The sequence below is a fragment of the Thunnus thynnus genome, chromosome 11, assembly GCF_963924715.1.
Source record: "Thunnus thynnus chromosome 11, fThuThy2.1, whole genome shotgun sequence".
NCBI classification, from domain to species: Eukaryota; Metazoa; Chordata; class Actinopteri; order Scombriformes; family Scombridae; genus Thunnus; species Thunnus thynnus.
The window spans coordinates 10,837,009-10,849,364 of NC_089527.1; the positions used below are offsets into that span (position 1 = coordinate 10,837,009).

General features: G+C 42.0%; 1 protein-coding gene across 7 annotated transcripts in view; it reads right to left on the minus strand.

Annotated features, from left to right (window-relative positions):
• pard3bb (par-3 family cell polarity regulator beta b) overlaps positions 1-12,356 on the minus strand; it is a 227,837-nt gene that overhangs the window by 74,245 nt on the left and 141,236 nt on the right. For all 7 annotated transcript variants that reach the window (XM_067603150.1, XM_067603151.1, XM_067603155.1 and 4 more), the window contains 2 exons: positions 10,104-10,214; positions 9,226-9,600 (listed from right to left, as the gene is read on the minus strand). In XM_067603150.1, coding sequence (XP_067459251.1) covers positions 9,226-9,600; positions 10,104-10,214 — 486 coding nt within the window. The remainder of the gene's footprint in view (positions 1-9,225; positions 9,601-10,103; positions 10,215-12,356) is intronic.

Sequence of the window (12,356 nt, forward strand, 5' to 3'; positions counted from 1 at the left end):
GACCCTCTATGCTCTCTTCTAAATCATCCTCTTCTCTTTCAGTTTTAAGCTCTAAACCCTTACATCCTGCTCATCTACTCTTTTCTTTCTTATCATATATCCTTTCTTTCCCTTACCGTTATCCTCCACTTTCTCTACTCTGCTTCCCTCTCTTCCTGCTTTTAGAATTAAAATCCCTCTTTTCTTCAGCACTTCCTTCTGCTATTATGTTCCTTTAGCTCCAAACACTCATTCTGGCCCTTTCTTCTCCATACCTCTCTTCTCACTCACCCCTTCACCGTTTTCTTTCTCTAACATCCCTTCCTCTTTCTTCCAAATCCCACTTAACCTTCCAATTTACCTCCCTTTAGTTCCAAAACACAACGTCTCTTCTCTCTCATATCCACCATGGTCCCCAAATCCATTTGCCTCTCTGGTTTTTAAATTACTTGAAAATTTCACATTTCTTTACACACAGTTTTCCTAAAAATCCCATTTTCTTTTGTATGCTGTCAACACCTTATATCTCAGTGACAAAATGTCACTTAAACAGCCCGTACATACAACTAGTTGGTAACACGTAAATATCGGTTGGTTAAAGAGCATTATTGTCTGCATTGTTATAAGAAATCAGGTTATTTCCTGCTCTGTTACTAAACCTAAACCTAGGTCTTTTTAAGCTGTTTGGACAAACAACCAATTCTGTTGTTTTTGGGGAGAGGACAGTCATTAATAGCAGGTCACTTGTCAGAAAAATGCAAACATGGTCTTGAATGTCAGAATGGCAAGGATTTACATGTGCATATGTCACAGCAGGACTTGCATTAGATCCTTGTAGAATTGTCAAAGCCAGCAAAGATACCCCATCTCAAAACACACACACACACACCCCCAAACCCCTGCCCCACCAAGATTAATTACATACAAGAAGAGAGTGATGTGGAAAACAGAAGTTATGAGGTTAACTAAGGTTCTGTGAATACCTAGATGACTATCAGTGGCAGGGAACAAAGTGGATATGTCCAGATCTTGTGTAAACAAAGTTACATGTGCAGCATGTAGGCTTCCTGCACATCCAAGCTATGAATACCATGTGGTAGCCTGCATCTGGCCAATCAGAATCTTCTAGCCCTGAAAGGTTCCTAGTGACCGGTGTGACTGGCAGTTTTCCAGGAATTCATAGAGCCACAGTTATCTTTTTAACTTCTGTTCTGTTACATTCCTTCCTGACTGCCAGCGGCAGTAAAAAAAGTTGGTAATTCATTCCGGTAGTTTCACGAAGAACAATACCCACCCACTGGTCAACTGTAGAAGTCAATGGCAGAATAGATGACGCTAGCATGGACCCAGAGGCCACATTAAGGCAACAGAACCTTGAGAATGTGCAAGACATTGTCCAGGATGCCGCCAAACAGATCTCTCATAGTGACATCTCCCTCATTGCCGTCCAGGATGTGGCCACACCCTTGGTAGACAGATAACATCTAGGGGGGTAGGTTTACCTTCCTCCTGGCACCACGCAGAAACTGTGCCACACAGTAATGCTTGACCAACTGGCCTGCCATCAATGTGGCCATTGTTTAGATATAGCTAAGCTAACATATGGCTGCCACATATAACTTCAAGGTCGTGGCAGCCTGGCCAGCATCAAAAAGATACTGAAAGTACCAGAGTACATCCTGTAAAGGGCAAGAGACTGAGGTTAACCCCCTGTCCCTGCACCATGAAGAAAACACAACCCAACAGTTTCCATACACCATCCTTGTGAAGTGAGCTGTTGCATTCCGCAAGGTCTCACGAATTGAGGACTCAAGGTCAGTCAAGAGTGAGTGATCCCTCTCAATGGCCATACCCAGAGTTGAAGAAGGCTTGGAAATGGATGCCACACCTTCCCATCCAGCTGGGACCGGAGGTCCATCCTCACTGGGAACTGCCAAGGATCTTTGTCCAATAGATTAAGGAGCGTGGAGAACCATATCCTCAATGGCCACTTGGGGCCACTAGGACGACCTTGTAGCCCAACAATCTCACCCTGTGAAGCGTGGGCATTTGTTCTGCCTCCAGGAATGAGGGTGTGCAAATAAGCCAGTTGTCGAGATAGGGGAGAATCTTTACTCCCAGAGTTAAGGCTACCCTCATGTATCTTGTAAAAATGTGAGGAGCCAGAGACAGGCCAAATGGAAGGACAGAAAGTGTGGCTATCTCCTGTGACAAATGCAGGGCCTTCACGGGGACTGTGACTGAGGTCAACTTGACCCCTGAGGGTGGTGGAAGCCGGCGTTCCAACTGCAACCTGTAAACCTAGGACACTGTTGCAAAACCCATGCATCTTGGGAATGGGCTGCCCAGTAGTCCAGGCCCTGCTGTGAAAATCTACTCTATTTCAGCTTGTCAAGCCTCCATCGCTTGGCGAGAGGGAGCTTTCTGCTTCACCTTTTTACGTTCTGGACTACTGCGCTCTTCATGTGGCCTGCATCTGCGCTTCTCCCATTGTTTGAGGGAACCAGAGCTTCTATGAGTGAGCCCAGAGGACAGAAGGTCATCTCCAAACAGGAGGCCTTCCACCTGACACAGCCTTTCCTCTCTCACTGAAAGTGGCTAAATGCTGCTTTTAATGCATGGGTCAGACAGAGCTTCCCTAAGGTGACCCACATCTAGGCACAACTCAAGGCCATCCTCAACCTGAAGTTGAGCTCCAAAGGAGGCACAAACCAGCACCATTTAAATCCAAATAGGGGGTTATGCTGGGAAATCTGAGCGAGAACTACTGCATGCAACTGGAACGTCTAGCATTTGGCGGAATCAACTGGCAGAATAAACTGTTTAAGAGAGTTAGTGTAGCTGGTGAGCAAGCCAGCACAAGACAAGGGCACTCAAAAACTTCTAGACAGTAAAGAAGGAGAGGCAGGAGAGCTTCACAATCACAGTCTTATAGGGCAACAAATTGCACTCTGACAAGAGTCACAGGCAGTATGACAAACATCAAACAACACAGAATATACTTACCTCCCTTGGACCTGCAAGCAAAATACCGAACCAAAACATGTATATGGAGCAATTAACCTGTGAAGAACGTCAGGCTAATAATGAGATGATCAAAGAAGCCAGATGTAGGCTACCATGTGGTGTTTATAGCTGGGATGTGCAGGTAGCCTACATGTCACACATGTGACTTTGTTTATACAAGATCTCGACCTGCATGGAGCCTGAGGAGACATATCCACTTTGTTTACTGCTATTGGCAGTCAGGAAGGAATGAAACAGAACAGCACTCACGCAAGCCAGCCTGGCACTCACTGAAAGCTCCCTCCAGTGTGTGTGTGTGTGTGTGCATGTTTGCGCATGTGTGTGCGTGCAAGATAAAGACAGTGAGTATGTATAACTGTGTAAAAAATGGCCCGTGTGTGTGTGTGGCACTCATTGAGCTGAGAGAATGTCAGATTAATTAACATGGAGGAGAGAAAGCCTCTCCAGTGGCCAGCCATGCAATACTAAAAGCTCTCCTGTACGATTTCCCTCTCCCTCAGTCTCCATTTCATAATTCTGACACACATATGAATGTTGTGTCCAATCATGTATTGTATGAGGTGAGAAGATAGAGATACTGTATACATGCAAGCTTATTTATGTCTGGGGATTACAGTATATGTTACAGCTGTATAAATCTGTAACATATGCCTGAATGTAGCTTTTTTCAGTCAATTTTCTTTGATAAAAATGTCACCAAGAAGGTTTGCAACCTTTAAACTGTATCTTAAATTCTTTTACACTCTAGTATTTTACAGGAAATCTGGCAGATTGCTTTACAGAAGGAAAGACTATTACTCTGTGATATAAAACAGGAAGAGAACGGCTGCTCTTCCAGCACAAACAAAGTTTTGAGAGTTTCACGCGATGGCAGATGGTTGGACAAGTGAAAGCCAGTAGCAAACTCACATCCAACATGTTTTTTTCTCTTTAATAAAGCAAGTTCAAAACAAACACGAATGGAACAGCAACTACAGGATAGACGGGGGTGTAGCAGGAATTTGTCTTTTCAATAAATGGATAAATTGCATGAGGATAATTAATCCAGCAGATGCTTATTCAGTTTAATTTGGAAATATCACTGGTATGAGGTGTTATTGTCATCCTGAGCATGGTCTTATATGCTCAAGACAAAACCTAAATAGTGGGTTTTGTATGTACAGTATGTAATATAATAAAGTGTGAAAAGTGAAGGCTTGCCGAACATTTTGCCCTTCCATATACAAACTGAGGAGCTCTAAGCCATTACTTAGACCTTGCAATACAATATGGTACAGTACATCACTACAGACTACAGGCTAAAACATAACCACAAGGTTGAATTAACACCTCTCTGCAACATTATAAGCCACAAAGGCATTTGTTGCAAGACTACTGTATTACATTGGAATAAATATTTTTGATAAATATCACAGTATTGTGATCTAAATTTTAAAGTTAGGACAAGCTATGCTTTATCCTTGTACAATGTGCACCTGTTGCACTCTGGACCTTTCTTTTATTTATTTTCTGTTTTTTTTCTTTCTTTCTGTCTAGATGTTATTTGCTCTCTACTTATCTTTCACTCATGCGCTACAGTACCACTCTCTCTTAAGCTCACTCCACTCTGGTCTCTCCAGGCTGATTGTTTTCTAATTGGTGGAGTGCCAGAGGTCGTGGTTGTTATGGTAACCTGCAAGGGGCACTTGGAAGGGTTAGGTGGTAGTGGTTGGGCAGGTGGGAGGGGGCGCCCACTCAAGAAAACGGAGGGTAGCACTCATCCAAGGCTTGGGTGGTCACTTCAGAAAATTGACTGTGTGTGCGTGTGTGTATGTGTGCGCATTTGTGTGTGTGTGTGTGTGTGTGTGTGTGTGTGCATGTGTTTGACATCTTAATTGCCTCAGTTTTGTACATGCACCTTAGTGTGTAAGTGCACAAGACAGAGAAAATGGTCCAAATGAAAGGAAAAGAGGGAATAAGAAAGATTGTGTGTGTGTGTGTGTGTGTTTGCATGCAGAAGGTGGGTAAAGAATCTCACTCTCCACTTCAAAATCTTCTTAACAGCTCCTTTGCTTGTGTCGTTTTCTCTCCCACCCGGGCTCCCTTACCACTTCCTTTCTTTATGTAAGACACTCGGGCCCTCAAATCTGTGTAGACTAGTGCAGTGCCCGTTCAAAATGTAGCCTGTTCAGAACGGGCTGATTGCTTGGCCGCTGGTTTTGATCCTTCAGCGCATAGAAAATTAATATCGTGGATGTGAGGCATTTTTTTAAATATCTATTGTGGATCCAGTCTTAGATGAAGGATGACGACGTAGGAAATACTTTCCTTTGTGGAAAGAGACAGGTAAAAAAAAAAATATTATTTAGGGAGATGGAGGATGAAATTTTGTCTTGTGCCTGTGCTTCTTTTCTAAAGCACATCCATCTTTTTGTGTAATGTTTGTGTGGTGTCCATTTGTGTGTGTGTGTGTGTTTAATGGGTTTACTAAATGAGTCTGCGTTAAACTCCGCCATGCATAAGGAATTGAGTGGGCTGTGCCCTTTCGAATTAACTAGTGCAGTGCCAGTTCAAAACGTGCCTGTTCAGAATGAGCCGACTGCTTGGCCTCCAGTAGAGACGGGAGCTTGCACTCGACATTGCACCTCCTTGGGTCCTCAGCAATACAAACGGTAAGTGTGAAGTTGGATCAGATGAACAGTTGTCAAGAAATACATACAGACAGACACAGACTCCTTCTATTTTAGATGGCGGTTCTTATTCCCATGGGTGTAATCCCCCCTCTGACCACAATGTGGGTTGCAATGGCAGAGTGGTGCTGTTTGTGTTTCCAATCGTTGACTCCACAGGAAGTAAAAAAGTATGTTTATGACTAACTTCACTGAAATATTTTACTGCGTGCAGCTTTCTCAAGAGCCGCTCATTCAAACAACTTCACACTCGACAACGCACTTCCTTCGGTCCTCAGCGATACACCCGCCGAGTGTGAAGTCGATCGGATGAACGGATGTTGAGAAAATCAAAGGACAGACAGACTCTTTGCATTTTAGTTAGAAGCTGGTGGGCTAGTTGAGAAATAGACAGTGTAATATATTACTGTGCTGTGTGGTTAAATAACTGCCCTTCAATAATACAGCTGTAAAACCACTGAAAAAAAATCTCATTAACATTGACAGATACACACAAGAATGCATGTAAGCAGCCAGATGTGTGCTGGGGAACATAACTGACTATATTTTAAAACCTATGTATTTAAATGTAAATTGCCACACACTGCTGCCCATGTCAGCTGTCTGAAGAAACTGACACAATGTTTGAACTCTTGCAAAGACAACTCGCTCTGTGTCAACCATGGAAATCTCTGAAAACACGCCAGCTATATTCTATGAGGCTAACTCATAAGCTACGAGGTTCATAAGAGCGCACGACTAAAACATAGGTACCACAGTCATCAAACCCCGGATCTCTGTGGTGGAAGGCGAAAATTTCCCCCCTGCACCACCCATACACCCAACTTTATTGATTAAAGTGCTCTTATCTGCTGCTTTTGACAGATTCAAGAGGCACTGTATGCCATTGGTTAATGATGTGCTCTTTAATGTGCTGCACCAGAGTATGTGTCAGATATGTTTTGTGTTAGTTTCAGGACAAATTCCAGAGTAAAATCACTGAAGGGGATTTTGAAATTAGTGGAGGTGCACCAGTAGTTACAGAGAATATGCCTGATACTGTGTCAGCTCCACTGACAGTTGATGACCAGAAATTAAAGGCAAGTATAAATGAAACAAAACATAATACTCTATGTAATCAGAATTATTTCATTTTGATTTGGCACAACTTGTTTCACCATTACTAAACAAAAGAATAGCATACGTATAAATAATTTAAAACGGTGTATCCTACTTGAAATTACTGTTCCATGAAGAAGATATGAACTAAAGGAACAATTTCAACAAATGTAGTTAACAAGGCATATATTACAAGTAATATTATCAATTGCAATTCCAGATTTACAGAAAGCATTATACAGTTCTGTGTCCTATTCACCAAATATTCCGGCAGCTATTCATTAAATGAAGACCAAATAAATCAAAAAGTATTATCATTTCCACTGAGACACACCTGTATGGGCCCAAGTCATCAAGCAGCACTTGACCCTTGGTTTCAGACGGGGCAGTCTAATGTCAGTTAGTGCTGTTTCATCACTTAAAATTATCATCATCATCGTCCAGCATTATCATGAATGATGTCACACCTGTTATGTTACTCGGCTTTTCAATATCTGTGATTTCTAAGCAACAGTCTACTGACATCCTGTATTCAGTCTGCATACACACAACTTTGTACATTTGTGAACTGTATGCTTTTGGTGTTTTGGCCACTGCGACTGTGTGTGTGTGTGTGTGTGTGTGTGTGTGTGTGTGTGTGTAAATCAGTGTGCGTCATTTGCTGAGGTGCTGATGGAATGGAGTCCTTAGTGATTTTGTTTATCTCCCTCTCCCACATGTACACTGCTGTTCTGGCCTCCCTTGACGCACAATAAACACACAGTCACGCACGCACAGACACTGCTGACACACTAGCTACTTTTTTTGGCACCATCGATTGCTGTCAGCCAATACCTGGCCTTCCTTCTGTCTGCATCATCAGGTTTCAGGAAGTGATGATAAATGAGTAGCACTATCTGCCAGGACTGCTGTGGCCATGGATATAGGTTTTCAAAATCAACACATTTTAAGATCCACTCTACTTCTTTTAAGGAAAGGATGGGATAAATCAAACACAGTAGCCGCAAATTAGTACTGTGTCGACAATCAAGAAGCCTACGCTGCATTCATGGCATATATACAGTATATTCACTTAGGTAATTATCTGGATTGTCAGTTTGCTGGACACATACTCTTCTATACGGCTTTGTGGTTCATCTGTTGCTTTGGCACAGTCTATAAAAACACAACAATGTGACTAAGAAAAGCACCATTCTAGCTGATAACATATTTTGAATGCAGGAAAGAAAATTTTAATGCTTTAATATTAAAAATCTCAAAGTGTCTACTGTAATTATAAAACATAAACTAACTTTACAACTATACTTTTAATACTTTTATCAATAATACATTTAAAGAAACTTCTTCTTGAAGTCAAGGTCAAAGGAGTCTTCACTTTCCATAATGAAACATTATTTATGCATGGGAGAAACAATACAAGAAAGACACAGTGTCAGAAAACATCTCTATGAAGCCTGGAAGTGTCCATCAAACAGTTTTACCTCCTGGCACGAAGACATGTGTGTGAATATATCTGTACTGGTAGATATATTCAGAAGTAAGTGAGCTGTGACTAACATAATACAGGTAAGGAGTAAGGATAGTGAAGCTGAGAGACACACATTCAGCCCTGCGGTGATTTTTTCCCCCTTTTGTGCTGGGATACACACAGCACACACACACACACACACAATACATACAGTATGTCAGCGGACACAAACGCTCATACTGAAGCTCAAAGTGAGCACAAACAATTCGATCTTTCCTTTTGTCTGTCTGTCTCTCTCTCACTCACACACATACAGACACACACACACACACACAAGCTGCCCTGTGGCATATAAATCTGATTTAGACAGGAGAAGGGGGGGAGAGAGAGAAAAATATGAAGCATCAGCAATATAATGTTGCACTGTTAAAGTGGAGAGGAGACGGGAGAGGAAATGAGTGGAGTGAAAAAAGGTGGATTGAAGGGAAACAGGTTATTAATCGGTTTGTTGGTTACTCTCTATGTATCAAAAGCCAGTTTCTGACACCTGGCTGACAACACATCAGGCCCCTTACACCTGCCCTTGTGTGAGATGAGCCCACACAGTGACAACAGCTGTTATCCGTTAGTGCTGAACCTGACTGGTCCTCCAGAGGAAACTTCCTCCAAGATCTGGCCTCAACAGGGGGCCCGGGTTTAACATCCGGTATAAAAAAAAAGAAGCTAAATCAGGTCTTTTTAAGATCTTTTATATGTTTAGTCCCACCATGCCAGCTGTCCCTTTTACACAGACATCAATCTGGCAGTGTGGCTACCTCCACTGCCAGCTTAATTGTGAAACAACAATGCCCCGCCATTCTGTGTTCATACCTTATACAGAACAGGCTGTGTAAAAGGAACTAGAAATAACTACCACCCTCAAACAAGGGGCCTGAGCTTTTTTTTTACACTCTTATGAGCACTAAGAAGGTCATAGTGCCTTACCCGTCATTGGCAGCAGCAGACACAGGTGGGGATGGAGCCCCAGCTCCTCTTTTGTTGACCTTCGCGTAAAGCCTATCCAGGGGATCATCATCAGGGATGGCTCCAGGGTCGTTACCATGATTTCCATGCCCTGGAAAGGATGAAGGGCCCTGGGGGGATGGAGTCCGGACATGGCTGTGCTGAATTGTACTGTAAGGAGGTGACTGAGCCAGAGGCTGTGGTATTGAACCCATGTTGCGGTCCCTGAAGGACTGTATTCGGGCATAGTTGGGGTCTGCGTCGTCGTCCTCAACATCTGGATATGCGGACCCGCCACCTCCACCCTGCTGGTCTCTGGACCGGTGCTCCCGCAGCTCAGGATGCCCTGCCTCGATTCTGACAGACAAATGGATAGCCAGTTATGACATTTGCAGTAAGAAAAGTAAAAGTAAGAGAAAGGAAACTGAGCAAAAATTGAGCCAGCACAAGTATACAGTATGTTGTTTTTGCATGTTTGATGGTGTGGCAGATGATTGTGTGAGGACAAGAGCAACCACAGAGAAATATATTTAATCAAACCCCATAGAAAGAAACCTTTAGTATAGAGGTCAGGAATGACAAGCATGGAGTAGAGAGGAATAGAGGGAATAGAAAGAGTGATAAGAATGAAAAGCAATACAAGGAAAAGAATTGCAGATATGTTAATATACTGGCTTCAGTCTATTTCAATGAAAATGATAAATTAACAATCATCTGTGATCGAAGGATGAAAACAAAAGATGGTTACCATGAGAGAGGGACAAGAAAAACCTTCTCGATGTACACTTTGTTTTGTTGATTTGACAGTAAATTTAGAGCAAACAAAATTGTAATCATCTCATCTCCAGAAAGTTCCCCACCTCTCCCTCTCGTCTTTCATCCTCTCGAGCTCCAGATCACTCAGAATGTCTGACTTCTGTCGCTGCAAAGCTGCCTTTGCTTCCTTCTTCTCTTCTTTTTTCTTCCCGAATCTGGACAGAGAAACAGCAACACAGACAGAAAGAAAGAGAGACAGGAATTAGAAACAATAACATACTTTTTGTGGCCGACGGTGAAGCAGATGGGGGACAAAAACCACATTAACACTGTTCTAGTGACAAAAACACGTGGATGATATCATGCACACACTTATAAAAGGTGTATATAAAGGCCAGTGGAGTACTGTCATGAATCTGCTTTTCTCTAACCTCTCACTCAAAGACAAACATAACCAGAAACACACATAGACACACAAATAAAAGGTAAATAACACTTCTTGCTGCATCAACCTCTTGCTAAAACGTATGAATACTCAGTAAGTACATACCCTAATACAGCCTAATCTAGATAAAAAAATATGGCAAACACACAATAGACTTAGAGGCCTGTTTTAAGTGGCTACATATCAATACTCAAGCCACACCAGTCAATACTGTCTGTGTGTGGTCAGCATCAACAGCATACTCAACATTACTGGACGCTGCACAAGTAATTACCTGGAGGAGACCACACATCACACACATGCAAGCCATAGCAAGCACACAAACAAAAACACACACACACATAACTGAACTTCATAACAGGTGTACCTAACATGTGTGAAAGATATTTTGAACACACAAGTGAATGAACATGGTGACTCTTTTCTGTTTTCTAGGTACAATGGTGCTGAGAGCTCAACACGCTGTTCGTATTATGTCTATTTCCACATGTTTACAGTGAGTTTGCAGTGTGTTGGCCTCTCAGGGTCACTGTAATAGAGCAATAATAGAAACACATTCAACATTTTTGACAATTATAACCACTTTCAGATAGCAGACGCGTGTATGACGCCGGTCTACTCAATGAACGTTCGACCTGTGTTGGACCCATTTATGAGACAGCTGTCACCTTGCTTCTCGCTGTTAGCAGAGACTCCAGTCTGCTGTGTCGTTCATACACTTCACAGATAACCCTGAGAATTACACTGAATTACACTGAATAATGTACGCTCCCTCGCTCTTGATCGTCAATGCACACTTTCTATTTTTCTCTATTTCTCTTTCTCTCTCTCTGTCTCCCTCAGTCGATTAAATGGCATTCAAACGTTGGATTTATTTTCATTAATGGTAGCAATCACAGGTCATCAAAGCCAGGCAGCCTCTGACCCGCATCCAACCCTGGTCAAGAGGAGGGTTGTAAAGGAGGGTCAACTGACAACGTCACTGGGTCGGTCTACCAGTATTACCACTAGATTGTATGGTGGTTTATGGTTGAAAGAGAGAGAAAAAAATACAGTGATTAATGAATGAAATTCTGTAGGTCTCCTCTAAATAAAGATACTTTTGTTTACAATAATTGTACATATTGATAATATTTTATTGCTCAAGCTGACGAACTCTGTTGTCGTAATAAAGCTGACCATGTACAGCTCGCTAACTTTTACATTTGTGGCACGTTTGGTAAACACATTCCATACAATTTCCTCACATAGAGATTGAAGTTAAACTGCTTTTCTCCTTACTACACACTTAACATTGGCTGAGATACATGGATACTGCAACTAATGTATCAGGCAGGTTAAAAGGAGACATAAATATCCTCCAAAAAAAAGACAGTGAAATATACTGTTTACCCAGATTGGATTGACATTATAGCTATATCATGAGCCATTCCGATGCTCAAAATGTCACAACCGCATACTGTATAGCCTGCTTACATGCTAATGCTAAAAAAACACATTAAACTTTACACCCCAGCAGCTGTATGGTGAGTAGGAAATGGTTAATTGAGCCAGTCACGGCTGCTAAATAGTTAATATCTCCAACATGCAAACTGTGACCTTAAAACGCAACTTATGTTTTATTTATTTAGCACATTCATTGATTTATTATCCTTTTGTCTACACTTCAACTGCTTTTTTATGTTTCCGAAGTACCACTTTACCTGCTAGTGTATGATCTAAGATGACAAGTCACAGTTATTTTACAGATTTCATGTGCAACTGTTTTGTACCTTTAGTTTATAGATCACATACACAAAGGGGTAATATGTGGGAGCAGTGTTTCTTTGAAATGCTTGATGTGGACTGCCGGGTAAAGATTACCACCCATAGAAGGGGCCTCAATGGGCAATGAAGGACTATAACCATGAAT